Here is a 19,110-nt window from a genome sequence, read left to right on the forward strand (position 1 = left end):
TCTTAACCACTGATTCGTGTTTGAGTCAGATGAAGCCAACTTCCAGCTTCTCCCCTCTTCTCCCTTTCCCCCAGTCCACAGGGTGGGGGTGGGGCTGGGGCTGGGGCTGCTCTTTCCTGCTCGACCCTCCAGCCTCAGGCTCCCTGAAGAGCCGTCCTCTGGGGCTCCCGCAGCAGCATTAAAGGTAGCGGGTTTGGAGGAAGCGGGCTTGCTGCAACTGACGTCTCCACCTGCTGGCCGTCCTGACCCTTGCTGCATCAGCTCTCTGTCCCCGCCGCCGCCACTGCCGCTGTTACTGTTCCTGCTGCTGCTGCTGCTGCAATATTTTATATCCAAGGAGCCAGAGACCCCGGGTAGGAAGCATGGCCAAGCAGATGGCACTGTGTGTCGCTCCCACAAGGATCTACTCCAGTTGGATGCTCCAAATAAGTTTCCCCTGAGAAAAAGTCCAAGGGGGTGGGAGCTAACCCTCTGACTGTGTTGCTGTCCACCCCCCAGGGACCCTTCCATGAAGACTGAGGCAGGCGTAGCCGCTAAGAACCTGCTGACATGACATCAGCCACGGAGATTGAAAACGTGGGCAACCAGCCACCGTACAGCCGGATCAATGCCCGCTGGGATGCCCCGGACGATGAGCTGGATAATGACAACAGCTCAGCCAGGCTCTTTGAGAGGTCCCGGATCAAGGCCTTGGCAGGTACCGTTTGGGGCTGTGGGGGCTAGGGAAGCTTCTCTTGCAGTCCCGAGCTTCACCCCCTCTCCTTGCCTGTGGTGAATCCTCTGTGTGCATTGGCATGAGCCCTGGCAGGGCAGTGATGGAGACGTGGTTGTGTGGCTCAGAGAAACAGGGCCCCCTTGGGAGGGAGCGCCGGCTTAGGCTCCCACGTGTCCTCCTCTTCCTCCCAGGTGGGCCCTGTCCTCTGCCTCTGTCCTGCATGATCTGCAGCCAAAGTCAGAAGTAAGAGAAAGTCTGGGCAAAGAAGTGTCTGAGGGGAAGGACAGAGGTGCATGGGGCCTTTGTGTGCACCTCAGCCTCCTGCCTGGACCTGGATGGAGGAATTATCATCATCCTCTCTGTGGTCCCAAGAGCAAAGAGTGATTCGATAGGAAATTGAGAACAGAAAACATGCTCCCCACACTGCCTCAGAAAGGAGGATTTTTCTGGACTGAACCTCTTTTCCTTAAACAGGAATTAGATTTTTATTTACCAGGTTTATAATAGAGTTCTGTGGGGGGTGGGGGAATGGAGAGAGCGTGCTTAAATCTCCCCTAGAGATAGCTTCTCCTCCCCTGCTGGCTGAGATCTGATTCTTGGGATGTTTCTTTCCCCCATCAATCCCTGTGACCACTGCATCCCTGGAGCCTGGCCCAAGGAAGCTATGCTCTGACCCTAAGTGCTTGACCAGTAAAGAGAGTTTGAGTTACATGGGGTGGTGTATGGATGGGGGTAGGGGTGGATCCCGACCCCTGCTCTACCAGTGAGTGGCCCAAGTCAGTCTGTGTCCCACTTCGATGCTTGATCCCACCTTCTGCCTTGTACAAAGGGCACAGGCTTTCCCAAAAGCACCTTCTGGAGTGACTTTCCCCGGCCGCCTTTGCTCATGGCTTTATCTGAACTTCATGGTAGTACTCTTCCAGCTTCCCTCCCTCTGCTCTGCTCCCACATGCCTTGGTCTTTAGCTGACCTTGAGGCATAAGCAGGGCCCCAGGCCCCTCTGAGACCATGATGACTTTTCACCTCAGGATAGTCTGGGCATCCCGTTCCCATAAAAGGAATGGGGTGTCTCATTCCCTTTCGTGGTGGGGAATCCATTTAGGTCTCAGCTGTCACTCTTTGGATCCTTGTTCTTGACAGGAAACTGCCCCCCCCCCACCTTTTTTTCCCCTTCATTGCCTCCTTGCCACCCCCTATGCCACAAAATCTTTCCTTGGTTTTCCTTGGGGACATGTAATAGCACCAACCCCTTGCTTTTGCTTATGTACTTTTAATCTCTTTATTTAAAGATTTTATTTATTTTATCTTTAGACAGAGGGGAAGTGAGGGAGAAAGGGAGAGAAATATCAATGTGTGGTTGCCTCTCATGTGCCCCCTACTGGGGACCAGGCCTGCAACCCAGGCATGTGCCCTGACTGGGAATCAAACTGGCAACCCTTTGGTTCGCAGGCTAGTGCTCAGTCCACGGAGCCACAGCAGCCAGGGCTGACCGCGTTCAGTAACTCAGAACCCTTGCCTTCGCCGGTCTGGTTGTGCCTTCTTTCTAGCTCGCGTTGGCTGGATCTGGCTGCAGCAACCCTGGTGATGTTGCTGGAGGGAGATGGGCCTCTATTCCGTCAGGGTTATCAAAGGACGGTTTGAGGTGGGGCTGTCTTTTGTGCAGGGATCATTCGATCTATTTCACAGATACCCTGTTTTTAAAGAAACCAAGGGAAATTCCCTTATAACAACTATCTATTGAACTCCTACTGTACGTGAAGCTAAACCCCTGACCAGACCTGAAAGTGGAGGGGGAAACACAGAGATAAATACTACATAGTGTCTGTCTCTAAGGGGTTTATGATCTATTAGGGAAAATGAACGATGTTCATAATTAATTAGCACAGGTAGAATTAGAGAAGAACTGTAGGAAAGGCACATAATTAAATAGCTATGAGAGAGCAAAGGAAGAGACGAAGGGAGAATCAAGGGCTCGTTTGCTGAGGCGGCGGCCTTGAGCTGGGGGTTGAAGGGCACCTATGACTGACAGCGGGCAGGCTAAGGGTGTGTCCACTCAGCCTAATAGTGTTAGCCAGGTCCGAAGAGCAGCCTGGGAAACCAGCAGAAATGGGTTAATCAGGTTAGTCAGGAAAGAGCCTCTGCCAGCCTTGCCTGCTCCTCACCAACAGTGTGCTTCGTATCCACCGAAGAATCTGGGTGCCCCCCGGGGAGGGAGGAGCCACGCAACGTAGAGCTGATGGACCTTAACGATTCAGAGCATCTGGCTAACAAGTAAACATGGACATTTGGGGTCCATTCAGGATTTTTGAAAACAAACAAAAACCTAAGCCATTTACTGACTTTCCTCTCCTGAGAGTTCACGCTGAGTGACCTGTGGGAGAAACTAAAGCTTTGAGAAGGAAGGTCCAAAGGAGAGTGGCCAGACGGAGCCATTCTGACAGACGGGCAGAGCAGAGAAAGGGAGTGTCAGTCTCCCCAGTTTAAACTTCTTGACATTTTTCTCTTCAGCACCACCTTTGCAGCTGCCTAGGCCGTCTGGGCGGGGCCAGTCTTTCCAAAGAGGCTCAGGAAGCAAAAGCCACCTCTGGTTTCCATCATCTCGGCATGCTCTATGACCACGCCGCCCCCCCCCCTGCCCCGAGTACTAGGGCAAGGAAGGGTTCTGTGTTTCTTACAAGATGGCAGTGGTCTGCTTTGTAGGTACACATGAAAAGGTTGGAGGACAGGCCTGGCCTTTTCTCCGAGACCGAAGATCCTGGGGTGAGAAGGAAAGCATCGCAAGACCCAGATTCAAGTCCTGGTTCCGCCTCTAATGCTACGGCCGCGGAGGATGGCTGAATCAGTTTCCTGTTTTATGAAATTGGGACAGTAGTACTTTCCCCAGGTTGTCAATATCAAGTAAGATAAACTTTCTGCAAGCTTTTTTATAAATAATAAAATACAAGGTTAATGCTTGCATTTACAGGATATCCTCTTAGTATCTTTCTGTCCCTTTTCGTTTACCAACTTCCGACATTCAAGATCATTAGCTCATTCTCTGGCCCAGTTATCTTGGCCTGTTCCAGGGTCAGTTTCTTCCTTCTTAACCCATAGCCCTCTTTTTACTCAGAATGCCTGGGTTGGAGGGAAAAAAAAGAACCAGGGACTGGGGAAATTAGGCTGATGCTAGTGTTTAGAGCTCTTGGCTTGGTCCCCAGAGGCCTAGTGGCCACGAGGAGGAAGCCCCATGCTGCAAGGCTCTTTCTCCTTAAGGCCTAGTGCTGTGTCTCTTCCATCAGCCCAGGAGCCCAAAGCACCAGCCTAGGTCAATGCTCCTGGTGTGGCAGTTCCTCTGAGTCCTTCTCCACTTAGTGACCTGTAGTCCTGTAGTTAAAAGACTTCCACTTGGTTAACTAGGTTGCATCTTTTCTGCCTCTTCACTCAACTTTCTCTCAGGTCCAGAGGAAGTACCCCCTAGTCTGCCTTTCTAATCATTTCTAGCTCTCCCTGGGCCAACATTAACAAGCCATCTGGTTATTCTGGGTGGAAACCGCCACATTGGTATGCAGATACCTGACCTCTCTCCAGAATGAATTACTCTGGGTTTGACACTGTGGATCAGCCTGGCTAAAGTGAAAGGGGGTGGGGGCTAGAAAACGCTGCAGAAGGCTCCTGAAAGGAGACGGATTTGACCTTGGCAATGCCAAGGGGAGGGCTGGGGGCCCAGTAGGTCCCTGGGAGATGTTCGTTCTCAGTGTCAGCCTCTGAGCAGCGCTTTTTGAGGTTGCGCGTTGGGTAGCCATGAGGTTTCTTCCTGAACAGGGAGCTGTCCTCTGCTGTGATAGCTCTGGCACCTTCCCAGACGGACCACTTTTGGGACCCGATTTGAAAGATTAGAGGTAGGGAAACAGCTGAAAAGGCCAAGTTCTTATCCCTCCAAGAGGCCCCAGCCTTGGTGTTTCAGCAGAAAAGCTCTCCGTGTCTTTGGGGGTCACCCTCATTGTCATTCACCTCCCCTTCCTGCCTTTCCCCTCTTCATACTGGGAGCCATCCGGGAGACATGTGTGGCATCTGCAGGGCATCTCCCAGCCGGGAATGCTGCCCAGGATAGCCTCCCTCCACATCCCAGAAGAGGCCCCTGTTGCCTGCACCCCTCCTCATACCTGGTTGTGTACCCCAGGGGCTCAGGGCAGGTATGGACCAGCTGAGGGAGGAGCAATGCAACAGAAAGGTGCCCCAAAAAGGGAAGCCCTGTGCACCAGCCTCCCTCCCCTTCCTCTCCTTCCTCCCTCTTACTCTCCCCGCCGCACACGAGCACACAACTTGGCACCCAAGCTCCTTGGTGCACAGAGCACCAAGTTGCAGGACAGGGCCTCCCAATAAGGCCTGTGAGAAGGAGAGGGCCAAACATGCCCTTCCTCTTCTTTGGTTTGTTGAACAATTACTGAGGGATAGACTACACAGCGCTGCCCTTTTCCAACAAAGAGCGCAAAATTGTGTAGCCCATTCAAAAGCAGAATCCAAGTGTTTCAAACCAGAGATGTACTTCCTTTCTGCATTCTCTCTTTGTAGCCTTCGTACTAGGAATGAGAGGAGGCCAAGTGGCGAGGTTGGTTGAGGACAATTCAGAGAATGCTCAAGGACAGCAGGTGCACTGCAGGCTGCATCCTGTGCTCTGAAGCACGTTGTTGCTGCCACTTTGAACCTTCAGCACCTTCCCAGGTCCCAAGGTCAAGTTTTGTGATCAACAGTTGTTCCATCAGAGCCTTAGGACGGTGGTCCTCAGACCCTGCTGCTCCCTGCCCACCCACCCTGGCTCCCCCGGAACTCCCCGGAGAGGGCGGCTGGGCTCCTTCCTGACTTTGGTGGCAAAATGATGCTTGGCCTCTCCCTGTACCCCTTCCCTGACCTGCACCAAAAGGACACTGAGCCCAGGTACCCCAATTGCCTGAGAAGGGCTTTATGTCCAGACGGTGAATGATTTCTTTTTTTTTACCACACTGAGTGTGGGATCAGCAGCTTCTTGGCAGCCTGTTAAGTCGACAAATTCAGATGCAGCTCCTGGAGGGAGACCAAGGCATCAGGTGTTTATGGTCCTTATGTCTCTCTTAAGCTACCTGTGGGGACAAAGATCAGGTGTCACTAGTAAGAGGTCTTTAAAATGTTTCCTTTTCAGATTTCAAAACATGAAATGGAGTTTTATTTAGAGACTATATATTGGGGAAATATGCTATTCATGGAAATATGTCTAATTATTAACATCATTTTAATATACTGTCCAAAGAAAAAATGAAATTGGCTCAGCAGCTTTCCCTTGGAGGTCAGCCACTGTGAGTTTCCCTCCCCTCTCCCCAGACAGACTGCTGTTCAGATAAACCTGCCACCTACCTGTATGGGCAAACCTGCCAGAGAGGCGGGCGTGCCACCTGCACCGTGTGGTCCTGCCCAGGACATAACACCTTCTCTCACTGCCCCCTCTCCCCTCTTGATAAGAGCTGCTCTTCCTCCTTGAGAAGCTTTGCAGAACAAAGGCTGCTCCCTTTCTCTGGATGCCTGCTATCTATCATCGTGAAGATCCTTGATCAAATATTAATACACTGAGGTTAATAATATGACTCTGTTCCCTCCCCATGTGGTGCAGTCTGAGTGAGCCATGGTAATAGCTCCTCCATCTTTGGGACATTCCTGTGGGCTGTCAGCTTTGTTCCCAAGGGCAGGCTGTGGCACCAGGCCCTGACAATGCTCGCGGCTCCTGAGAGCAGCCAGCACCCACTCCCCTCACCCCCTGGGATGGGCCTCCCTGTATGCTTCTTGTCCAAAGAGGTGGTATTTTTGGAGCATCTGTAGCAATTGTTCATTTTCCCTCTTAATTGTGTCACTGAGAGAGAATGACAGAGAGGCTGGGTAGCAGCTGAGTCTCTAGGAGCATTTTGCCTCCAAACGCTTTGGCCTTCAGACTCTGGAAACTAGATCAACCAGGGAATCTCATTTTACAGTCTAGTGAAAGTGAAGTGGATCAGGTAATCACACATGTGTTTATGTGTATGTAGACATATGTGCATAATGAGAAGTTATGATAAATGCTGTGAAGGTTTACTAAGAACTGTAAGAGTTTATAGCATAACCTACAGCTTATAGCTCACCCAGGGATGACTAGGGGCCTGTCTGCGTGAAGGGAACGGTGGTGGGTGGGGATGAGGGGCAGGCAGGAACCACATCCCAGGGTCCCTTGTAGGCCGTGGCTGCTTCAGGGTCCTGGCAGGAAGCAGCAGGAAGCTCAAGAGGAGTGGCTGAGGAAGAGAATGAGGCAATTATTTGCAAAGGAATGGCATGGTTTTCGGATCAAAGAGGGGGTGCCGGAGGGAGAGCGATAGGCTCCCAGAGCCGTGGCCTTCGGCAGGGCCCCCGAGGGATGGAACTGCTCCCAACCCAACAACCTGCTTTTCACAGGGAATTGACATGGTTACATTAGGGTTTTTAAAGATCAGTCTGACCTCACTGGGGACAACAGGCTGTGGGGAGGAGGTGCAACAGCCCAGGAAGGAGAGGTGGCAGTGTGAGCCAGCTTGGGGACCATGGGGAAGAGAAAGGGGCAACATCATTCTCCTGCCCTCCTGCCACTGTCATGGACTCTCCCTAGTTCAGTGACCTTGGCCAAGTCACTCCTCTGCTCCTCAGGGCCTCCTCTTCCTCACCTGGAAAACGAGGGGCAGGCGCACCAGAGGATGCTCAAGGCCTTTCGGGGCTGGCAGCCCGGGAGGCAGGCATCTGTGGAGCTCCACTTCCTGGCTGGGGGGAACGGAGGTGATCCTCTTCAGCAAATCAGTAGGTTCTCCAGAAATTCTCTGTTCCTTACAGGCTAGGCTGGGGCTGAGTCCTGGGGCATCTGGGCTTCTGGGCCCCCTCCCCGTCAGCGCCCGTGGTGTTTCCACGCAGCCATCACCTGCCTGCGTGCAGGATAACAACGCGTGGTGTTTGCACAGCCGCTAGGTGTTCTAGATGCCTTTTATCGTGATGCTCTCACTGACCCTTCAGGCACTCTGAAGGAGGCAGGGTGCAAGGATTGCCATGCCCCTTTGTAGATGCGGGAGGTCCCACAGCGGGCAGTGCCAGGGCAGGACTGAAATCGCAGGGTTTAAGGTCATCACAGTGCAGTTTGCGGCAGCACCCGGGCCCCCTTGAACGTCCTTCAGACCTGCGTTCTCTCCTCCTCGGTGCCGCACCTGAGATGCTCCTTCCCATTTTCTCTGCCACCACCAGCCTCTTGGGCCTCTTTGATCAAAACTGTGATCTCCTTTTTACTTCTGTCTTACAGCCTCTGAATACTATGACCTGCCAGGGCCAGCTGACCCTTGTTCTGTGCGATTGTTCAGATTAGCTCCTATCATTTCATTTCCGTAGTTCATTTGCTGGTGGGGCCATGTCAACTCAAGCAGAGAATTCTGCAGCCACCTCAGAGCTCACTTCCCCGGCTCTGGCCTCTCTTCTATCCAATGCCGTTGACACAGGGCAGTTGGAATCATCCTCCAACACCTTTCTAGTGAGATGTTGTTTTACTTAAGAACCTCCAGGCTCTTCTTTGCCTGGAGTATAAAGTTCAAATTCCTTCCAGGAGTGTCCAACCTTTTGGCATCTCTGAGCTGTACTGGAAGGAGAGTTGTCTGGGGCCACACATTAAGTACTTTGTGACACGTAATCCCAAAATAATCTCATAATGTTTTAAGTAAATTCACAATTTTGCATTGGGCCAGCTTCATAGCCACCCTCAGCCGCATGCGGCCCATGGGCCACAGGCTGGACACCGCTGCTTAGACTGTCCTTCGGCTTCTTTTCTCTGGGTAAGTTAACTGCCTCCCACCGTCGCACCCCAAACGTGCACACAAGTACACACGTGCACATACACATTTGCCAGTTTGTACCCGAGGGCTTTAAACAAGGCCCTTTCCTTCCCTCCCATTCTAAAACCATTGTCATCTGCACACCTCAGACCAAAACTAGTCTTCTTCAAAAACAATTTTTTATTTAAATTGGTCTAAGATAACTTGTTTTCTTTTCCTACAATATATAAAGACTATTTTATTTTTAAAAAAATAGGTGATTACTTTTGTATCTTTAAATATTTGTATTACACAAAGTATGTATTTAGTGTAGAAAAGATTAGAAAAGCAGATAAAAAATGGAAATCTAGACATAGTTCAAATCTCATGTAGACATTTTAATGCCTATAGATATATGACTGTATATATGTGTGTAAATATTAAAATATTATCTAAATTAAAATCTTAGAATCTTTTTCACTGAGCAATATATTATGAATATCTTTTCATGTCAGTAAACATGCAGATTATCATTTTCATGGCTGTATAGTCTTCCTTTGTATTAATATATCCCAGTCTAGTTAACCAACATCTTAGTGTTAAATGGATCACTTTAAAGTCAATCTTTTGTGCTTTATTCGTGCATTTGCAGGTTTGCAGTAAGCATCCTAAAGTTCTCTGTTACGCTCTGGCTGGTGTGGCTCAGTGGATTGAGCACCAACCTGTGGACCAAAAGGTCCCCAGTTTGATTCCCAGTCAGGGCACATGCCTGGGTTGCAGGCCAAGTCCCCAGTTGGGGGTAAAAGAGAGGCAACTGGTTGCTGTTTCTCTCACACATCATGTTTCTCTCCCTCCCTTTCTCCCTTCTTTGCCCTCTCTCTAAAAATAAATAAATAAAATCTTTCAAAACTATGTATTCCTTACCCATGTAAAAAATAAAATAAAGGTCTCTGCTAGAATCAACCCAAGCTAGATTTTAAATCCTTTAAGACAGGGGAACTATGTTGTAGCTGTTCACAGTGCCAGCATGATCAAAGTTGGCAGGTTGCACGAAAAATTCTTCTCCAAAGTAGACAAGGAGAGTAGGGCCTGCGCCACCATCGTTTATGGTGTGCCCCTGAGGGCCTGCCCCTGTGCGAGGCTTTACAATGGATAGGCATCTGCGTCATTGAAGTTGGTCCCAAACGCATGGGAGTAAAGTGCTGCTCACTCAGGTTCACTAAGCTCTTGGCTTCCTGGCACAAGAAGGAGAGATATCCCAAGTTGTAAACTTGGAAACTTGACATTCGGTGATTGTTTTCAGACCTAGGCTAGTGGTCCAGAGCATCACGTGGTGCCTTTTCTCACACGAGTCTTCTGGACCACCTAGCTTTGCCCATAGCTTAAGGCTGTGTGCTGGTAAAATGCAGCCTCTTCAAGAAAGATCCCTTTTAACTTTTCATCAGTCATTTATTCCTCAGGGTTTATGAGCTTTGTAGCCTATTTTTTATTCTGCTCTTATTCTGAGTAATACTTGTTCATTACAGAAATTTTAGAAAAAATAGATAAGCAAAAAAAAAAAAAAATGTCACCCACAGTCTTACCACCCAGCAATAGCAACACCCAACTTCAGCTTTTTTTCTATGGATATACGTCCTTGCCATCAGATCTACAACCTTATTAATATCCTCATAAATATACCAAAATTATTAAATAATCTCCTGTTATTAAATACTTAGGTTGCTCTTTTCTATTCTTGAAAGCAGACTTTTAACAGAGGGGTGTGGCGCAGTCAAGGAATTTTACAGGAAGCCATGACAGGAAGAAATAGATGGGCCTAGAACTGGGTGATTAAGGTTCCAAGATAAGGTATTTCAACGTTACCATCTGGCTTAAGAACAGCCAATGGGAGTGAGAGGTGGGTGGGTGCTGGGTGGGGGGAGGCAAAGGGGAAAAAATTGGGATAACTGTAATAGCATAATCAATAAAATATAATTTTAATAAAACGACCCCACTGGAAACTTACGATAACACATGTCCCAAGCAGGTATCGGAGTGGGTGGGGCCAGCAGCCAACAGAAAGCCTGGAGAAGGTGTAGGTCAAGAGAGGGAAAGAGCCTTGGCCCTCCCGGGAGAAGCCTGCTCTTTGAAGCCCCTGTTAGGGGAGAGTCAGAGGGTGAGACCTGGAGGGGGTGGTCAGGGACCCACAGACCGCACTCCAGGGCTCTTTCTGAGGGTGGGGGGAAGGGTGTAGACCACTATGCTTGTAATTCTTTTCTGGTTCAAAGTCCTGAGGCAGGGCACACAAAGGACCTGAGTTATCTTGAGAGACAAGGAGAGAAAAACAGTTTAATATATTCTTTAGAAAAAGGAAAACATTTCTTTATTGAATAAGTAATATATACACCCAGTGTGTAAAACTGAAGATATGAAAGGGCAAATAATGTTTTACTCCCATCTTGCTCCCCCAGACACCCAGTTCTTTTCCCATAACCAGGGTACCCTGTATCTTTCCAGGAATATATTATGCATATATTAGCAAGTGGTCTATTTTACTTACTATACAGTGTTCTACACTGGGTTTTTCCTTGCTCAATATATCTTGAAGACTGAGTGTTTTTGTTTGTTTGTTTTTTTAATCTTCACCTGAGAACATGTTTCCATTGATTTTGAGAGAAAGAGAAGAAGGGAGGGAGGAAGGGAGGAAGGAAGAGAGAGATTGATGTGAGAGGGAAACATCGATTAGCTGCCTCCTATATACACCCCATCCAGAGATTGAACCTGCAACCCAGGCTTGTGCCCTGACCAGGAATTGAACCTGCAACCCTTCGGTGCACAAACAATGGTCCAACCAACTGAGCCATGTGGCCAGGGCTTAAAATTGTACTATAGTAATACATAAATAGCCTACTAATTTTTTTCTATAGCTATATAATATTCCATTGTATGGACATATAATTTTAATTTAACCAGTCCCCTGCTGTTGGACATTTAAGTTTTCAATCTTTTGCTATTTCAAAAAATGCAGTGAATAACCTTGTTATGTAGGTTATTTCCCAAATATATAAGTTTATCTGTAGAATAAATTCCTAGAAGTGGAATTACTGAGTTAAAAAGAACACGCATGTATAATTCTGATCAACCTTGCCAAATTGCCACTGTCTCCAACAACATATGAATACTTTTTTCCTCACATCCTTGCCAAACAGATATTGTATCAGACCTTTTGATCTTTGCCCATCTGATAAGTGAAACATAGTATCTTGGTGTACTTTCATTTTACTTTTTTGACTTTAGAATGAAAATTTTCAAACATTCAAAAAAGTAGAAATAAAAGCATAATGAACCATCACCTAGATTTAACAACTGATAATATTTTGCTGTATTTGCTTGTCCATTATGGGGGGTTTTGAAGTATTATTAAAGTAAATTGAAGATCAACATGACATTTCACCCATAATACTTTAGTATGTATCTCTGAAAAACAAGAACATTTTCCAACTAACCATAATACTATTATTATACCTAAAAAAATTAACAATTCCCTAATATAATCTAATACCCACTTAATATTCAAATTTTCCCAGTTGTCTCAAAATGTCTTTTATGATTAGTTTGTTCAAACTCATTAAGGACAATGCATTAGATTTTGTGTGTGTGTACTTTTAATTTGTACTTTTACTATGAATAGTTTGGACAAATTTCCACACATTTAAGAGACTTTCCTGGGGTTTTTTTTTTCCTGTTAACTCTTTGTTCATATTCCTATGTCCATTTTGCTATTGGATTATTGATCTTTTTTCTTATTAATTTGTAGATGTTCTTTACATAAAAGGTAATTAGCCCTTTGTGATATCTTTCCTTCTTTGATTTGTTTGCTAGTTTTCCTCATTTGTTTGATTTTGCTTATGATATTTTATCCCACACAAAAATCTTTTTAACATAGTTGAACTTAAGTCTTTTATTTCATGGCTTTTGGATTTTGTGTTCATATTCCCTACATGAACATTATAAAGAAAACATTGAGTTCCATATTTTTAGTATTTTATTTCTTTATTTTTAGAGAGGGGAAGGGAGGGAGAACGAGGGGGAGAGAAACATCAATGCGTGGTTGCCTCTTCCATGTCCCCTACTGGGGGTCTGGCCTGCAACCCAGGCATGTGCCCTGACTGGGAATCGAACTGTTGACCCTTCGGTTTGCAGACTGGCACTCAATCCACTGAGCTACAGCAGCCAGGGCAAGTTCGGTATTTTTATGGTTTAATTTTTTACATTTAAATTTTTGACCCAAATGAAATGTATCCTGAAGTATAAAGTATAAATTTAAATTACCTTTTCCTGTCTGGCCATCTAGTTTTGCCAACCGCCTTTGCAAAGTGATCTGTCTGTCCCCTTCATACATGAAATGTCACTTTTATCAGATATTAAATGCCTATATGTGCTTGGGAGTACTTATTTTCCACTGATGTGTCTGTGTATTCATATGCTAGTACCACACAGCTTTATTATTATAACTTTCTACTCCAATTTAATATTTGATAGGAAAAAAAACCTGGGAAGGTTGGCCACCCTTTATTACCTTTCTTTTTTTGAATTTTCATAGCTATTTTTATTTGTTTTTCCAATGAATTTTCTAATAGTTTCTCTAGGTCATCTAAATTTAAATTATGTAATTTAAGTATACTTAAAACAGTAAATATATAGATTAGTTTAGGGTAAACTGATATCTTGATGATATTGAATTTCCCTATTTGAGAATTTGGTGTGCCTTTCCATTTATTCAAACCTTTCATGTGCCTCGGGATCCTTTTAAGGTTTCTTTAAGTATAGATTTTGCACACTTCTTCTTAAATTTAAGTTAAAACACTTTGTCTTTTTATTATCATTGGGAGCCCTACAAATCGGTATTTCAGGCAATAATCCCGCCACACGTTCAGTGGTTCCTTTTGCCTCTAGAATGAAATCTAAACTAATTAGCCTTTCATTCAGGGCTTTCCACGTCTGGTTTAAAACCTATTTCAACACGTTCCCTTCTGACCCATAGCTACCAGGAGTCCCCTCAAACAAGCTCTGTCCTTTCCTGGCTCTCTTGTGGGCGCATTCCATCTCTGTTCCCTTCCTCCTCTGCCCATTCAAAGTGGTTTCCTTTGTGAACTCCCCCTGCCCTTGACTACTCCAATTAGAAATGACCTCTCTCCTCTTGGACCTTGACCATTTTTCGTATGTGCCATTTATCTGGTAATTAATCCAATATGACCTGGCAACAGCTTCTGTGTTATTAAAATGACCTGCCCTTTACCTCTTGTGTGGTTGCAAAATTAACTATTTGTGGGTTTGTGTAACTATTTGTGGGTTTGTTTCCTCAGCTGGCCTGTGAGGGCCTTGGGGAGAGTGAGCCAACTTCAGGCTCCCACAGCATGTAGGACCAGCTTGCACATACAAACAGTAATAGCAGTGATGCTAAGAATGACAGTTAACATTGACAGCAAGCTTTCTGTGGGCCAGGTACTGTTTTCGGCACCTTCCATGTATGAACATGTATTTGTAGATAACTATTTGAGAGTTTTGGTATTGTGGGTTTATTTGGCCTCAAGTAAACCTTTGAAGGAGGGTATAAAGGAAATAGCACCCAGTCACAATACCCAGACAGTAATTCTAGCTAGCTGGTCAGAGGAGAAGGTGAGTTTTCTAGGAAAAGCCCTAACCCACAGGGGCGAATGAGGATGGCCACAGTACGGGAAGGAAAGGGAGAGAAGCCGATGGGAGTGGAGAGGCCCCAGCTTTGATGGCAGCAGGGGCACGAGGAGTGACCGTGACTCAGGCCATGGGGGGGATTTATCTCCTTTCCTGTACGGGCAGGGGCAGGGTTAGGGCTCTGAAAATACGGCCTGGCTGCTGGCAGGCCATGCTTAGGTCTCCTTTCCACAGCAGGTCCCTGCGCAGAGTGACACAAGTGCCCTGGGGCCAGCGGGTCCGATGCATGGCTGCGTCCCGGACCTGTTTGAACCACCTGGGTTCCCAGCCCAGCTGGCTCCAAGCCACCTGCCTCTCCTGCACTTGGGAGGCTCCTGAGTGAATGTGCTGAGCATGCTGATGTGGAGCAGCCAGAGCCAACAAGCTAATGGAAATTAATCCCCGCCCCTGGGCCTTTTCTCTCCTACGATCATCATTAGCCTCTCAGACTCTTTCCCATGTCTCCACGCTGCAGAGGGTTTCAGGGTGCGGGGGGGTTCTGGGTAGTTTCACTCCAGCCTTCAAGTAAAGGCAGCCTGGACACCAGACGCCTGCCTAAGCTCTAAACCTGCACTTCCAATATTTTGGGTACAAGAGGCATCATTCCTGTGTCAAAAAGGGGAGATCTGCACTGATTTACATGCCAGCCCAGCAGCCTAGAATTTAATTCCACATACCCAGCTAGACGTACTTTGTTACACTTTGCTAGGCACAAATAAATGGGTCTCAGCACCCATGTAATGAAGTTTTTGGATCCTTAAAGAAGGAGAGAGAAGAAGGGGCTTTCATGTTTTGAGACACTCACCTCTAAAGGGGCTAAAAATTTCAACCCCTTGGTCAGAGCTCCACTATTGATTGGAAGGGCTAGCCTCTTAAAGAACAGCTCTGATTTCTGGGGGCTGCGCTGTGGGACTGCGGCTGACTCTGCTGAATCTAAACGTGGCCCAGAATCAATGCAACCGCTTTCTGTCCAGTACGTCATCAAAACTTCAGCTGTGTTTTACTGAAGCAGTGCTTGAAATCAAGAAAGTGGTTGAATTTGCTGCCAACAAAAGAGTAAGGGGGCTTTCTCCCCTGTAACTTTGCCCAGTGGCCTACAGTGAATGAAATGCCGTTTCAGTTTTATATTTAAGATTTGTATAGTCAGAAGTAGTAGTTTCCTTTTCTTCTAAGTCTTATTTAGATGGCTGCTATTGAATTCTTTATATGTGACTCCAGCGTATGTCATACTTATGATAGAGTGTGTCTGCCTCGAGGGTAGGAGCTGCCCTTCTGTCCTTGAATTGCCACCTCTACCCAGAGCCTGGCACCTAATGGTTGTACAGTAAATATCTGCCAAATGAATGAACAAATGAATAAAGGGTCTGAGCTCCTAATGCTAACATAGCCTTGCAGTGGGAGGGAATTTGATGCTGTGAGCCTCAGGAACTGCCAGGTATACCCTCGAGGCAGTGCTGGCTGGACTCCTCGTTTTGTTGTTGTTAAGGCAGATATTTAATAATTTAAGAAGCCAGCCCTTCCACAGCTCGGGCTCAGCTGAGCAGACATTTAGCCTGCTCCCGAGGCGCTGACATCCCTTCCTGGCTGCGCCTCTCTGAGTCTTCCCTTGCTGTGACTGACCCTTGGGGATCCTCCAAGGCCACAGGCCCAGCCACATTGTCAGGTCAACTGTGGCCTGGATTCGTCAACCAAAGTGCCCAGAAGCCAGTTACCACAGACAGTTCACTACAGCAAACAGAAGGAGGGTTCACTCCTCATCCTCTTTCTCTCCGTCTGTTTCTTTCTACCGCTCTTTCCTCCCTTCTCTCTCATTCACCTCTCCTCCATTCTTTCTTCTAGCCCAGCCTTCTGTCCTCCCTCCAGCTTCTCGTTCAAGCTCCCCAGCCCTAGCTGGACAGGTTGCCAGCACCTGTTTTACAGAGGTGCTAAGAGGTAGCCCAGCAGACCTGCTACAACATGAGCCAGAGCCAGGTTTGGCTGATGCTGATTTAGGATTGGGGGTGGGTGTCATGTCAGCTCCCCAGGGCTGAAGATGGAGGACTCCTGCCTGCCATTCTGGTGTGAGAAGGGTAGCCACGGGTAGCCCCCAGCCCAAGCCACTGTTATCCCTAACCCCATGTGGGTCATACATTCCACACAGTCTCACTGTGTCCTTGTTCATCATTCCCCTCTCCCTGCCCGGAGCTCCTTGAAAACAGGTACTTCATTTTCCCTGCATGTGTCATCAAACTGGCACAGGCCTGCCACCAATAGGTGCTGAGTAAATGTCTGTACATTCAGCCACAGCACAGCTAGGCAGTACCCACTGCGTGCCAGGCTCCAAGCCTTGGGGATGTGGAGGTGAACAAGGCAGGCTTCCCTGGGCTCAAGGAGCCTCCAGTCTTGCAGGGGAGATGGACTTTAAGGTAGTACAAGTGTGAAGAGAAACACAAATGACAAATGCAAATGCAAGGTTCAGGGCTCACAAGGGGAGATCTGACCTAGACTAGGAGTCAGGAAAAACTACGAAAGGAATCATCTACACTGACATCCATTTAAAGAATGAATAGGATTTAGATGAAAGGGTAGGGTGAGGAAGGGGTCAAGAGAGCCCATTCTAGCAGAGGGAATACTTGCTGAATGGGTGGGTTGGCGAAGCTGGCATTGAAACCTGAGCTCACTGGCACAATGGTGCAGGGCTTCCTGACTGGCACAGAAAAACAATGGCTGAATGAGGGGTGTCTCCATACAGTGCATAGGGTACGGTAGTGGAAGTTATCTCTTTATTGCCCCAGTCATGGCACGTGGACCTGTGTTGCCAAAAGGCTATGCTCTGATCACAAATGCTCCCCGGAAGGGTGTGGAATAGAAACATCAACCTCCCCTGCCAGGGATGGTAGACCCTGGAGTTCAGAGAAAACTCTTGGATTCCATGTCATTGCACATTCATCTTGCCAACCTTGGAAACCTAACCCGGGACTCTTCCCCACCCCCCCCACCCCGCCCCCGTCAGATGAGCGAGAAGTCGTTCAGAAGAAGACCTTCACAAAATGGGTGAACTCGCACCTGGCTCGTGTGTCCTGCCGCATCACCGACCTCTACAAGGACCTGCGGGATGGGCGTATGCTCATCAAGCTGCTGGAGGTGCTGTCTGGAGAGATGCTGGTAAAGCTTTTGTCTGTGCTGTGGTTCCTTTCCCTGCACCCTGGGCCTGGGCCATCCCGCCCCTTCAGGAAGGCTATGGTCTGGGGTTATCTCCAGTTCTCATGGCCTTCTGAGGTCTCTCCCTATTCTTGTGGGAAGTTTTAATACTTAGTGATGCAAGGTGTCCACATGGCTGACTAGGTTCTCTGACCTGTTCTCAGAATTTCTTGCCTCCTCTGGCCTCTTCCACCCTTCGTGCTTCTCCCAGAAGCCATGTGGGGCACTTGACTTTCTCCATGTAGGATCTGGGCATCTGTGGCTGGTCTGCACTGGCCCACCCTCAGCCTCCTTGCTCGGGCTAAGATATATGGATTGATGGGTTCCCATTACCCAGCTGGAAAAATGAGCATCCTTCTTACGACCAAGAGAAAAGTGTGGAAGATACTCTCTTGTGTGTTCTATTGCTCTTATAAATGGAAGTTTATGACAGGCCCTCTCAGCTGTAACCCACAAGCAGTAATGTTGCCTCTGAGGGAGAACCAGATTAGAGTTCATTTTTTGCTTACTTTCACTGTGACCTTGGGTCTATCAGGCAAGGCCTTCCCTGCCTCATTTTCCCCAAGTGTAAAACTGGGGAAATGATACCTGTGCCTAATGAAGTAATCTACAGTCCTCTGGATTTGAATGGAAAGGTACCACATTCTTCTGTTTCCTTTTCAATTCCAGGCTAAGTTCTGCCTCTCACCCTGCATTGAAAGTCCACTAGAGAGAATTACCCCTGGGAACCCTTCAGATGATGACCTCATTACTTGTCAATGGCAGTCCCCTCCAGTTTGGGCTGGGGCCACTCAGGCTGGGGAGAGAGGAGGTTGGATGGTCGAACAGCCTTAGTATCAATCACCGAACTGAAAGCCAGTCTTATCACCAACTGACAGTAAATAGTTCTCATTGTTGCGCCTGGCACATTGTCAGTGCTCAGCTATCACGTTATTGTGTTCAAATACCATTTATCACCCGCCCAGAGAAGGCTTTGCTTCATCTCGGGCTCCAAACTGATGCAGCCAGGTCACAGGGCACATGAGGCAGGGGATCTCTGAACTGGGCTCACAGAATGGAGTTGGAAAGTGTCAAGGAGTGAGTGTGGGAGTTGGAGTTGAACCACAAGGGTAGAGGGTGGATGCTGATGATAGGAGTTGGTCCAGGCTGCAGCCACCTCTGTGGTTGCTGTGAGGTTCCTCCATGCCCATGGGGGCTACTGCTGTCCCCCAGCCAAAGCCCACGAAGGGGAAGATGCGCATTCACTGCCTGGAGAACGTGGACAAGGCGCTGCAGTTCCTCAAAGAGCAGCGTGTGCACCTGGAGAACATGGGCTCCCATGACATCGTGGACGGCAACCACCGCCTGGTCCTGGGCCTCATCTGGACCATCATCCTTCGCTTCCAGGTGGGTTCCCAAAGGGCAGAGGGACGGGGGAGCCTCTCTAGGCCGGTCAGGGCTTGAGACACTTAGAAAATGGTGCATAAAGTGTGTTTATGCACATTCTGGGAGACTAGTAACCTGTTCCATGGGGAAAATGCTGGTAGGAAGGAGTGAGCACCCTCTGCATCAGCAGACTGCTGGAGCTCAGGGCCAGCCGTCCTGTCAGTAGCGTGGTCTTTTAAGGGAGAAGATAGAATTTAGTACCTGGGCTGAGTGAGATCTGGCTAGATCTGCTTTTTGGCACACACACCGCCCCCCCGCCCCCGCCCCACAATATGTGTAACG

At 47.9% G+C, this 19,110-nt stretch overlaps 1 protein-coding gene across 1 annotated transcript in view; it reads left to right on the forward strand.

The window, feature by feature from the left end:
• The first annotated feature begins 537 nt into the window (after nucleotides 1-537).
• Nucleotides 538-19,110, forward strand: part of SPTB (spectrin beta, erythrocytic) — a 63,771-nt gene continuing 45,198 nt past the window's right edge. The window contains exons 1-3 of the mRNA XM_054567437.1: nucleotides 538-697; nucleotides 17,216-17,367; nucleotides 18,616-18,789. Of these exons, the coding sequence (XP_054423412.1) occupies nucleotides 550-697; nucleotides 17,216-17,367; nucleotides 18,616-18,789 (474 nt within the window). The 5' untranslated portion in view covers nucleotides 538-549. The remainder of the gene's footprint in view (nucleotides 698-17,215; nucleotides 17,368-18,615; nucleotides 18,790-19,110) is intronic.

Source organism: Pteronotus mesoamericanus, unplaced genomic scaffold (assembly GCF_021234165.1).
Source record: "Pteronotus mesoamericanus isolate MK-2021 breed Mesoamerican mustached bat unplaced genomic scaffold, CSHL_Meso_final contig_182, whole genome shotgun sequence".
NCBI classification, from domain to species: Eukaryota; Metazoa; Chordata; class Mammalia; order Chiroptera; family Mormoopidae; genus Pteronotus; species Pteronotus mesoamericanus.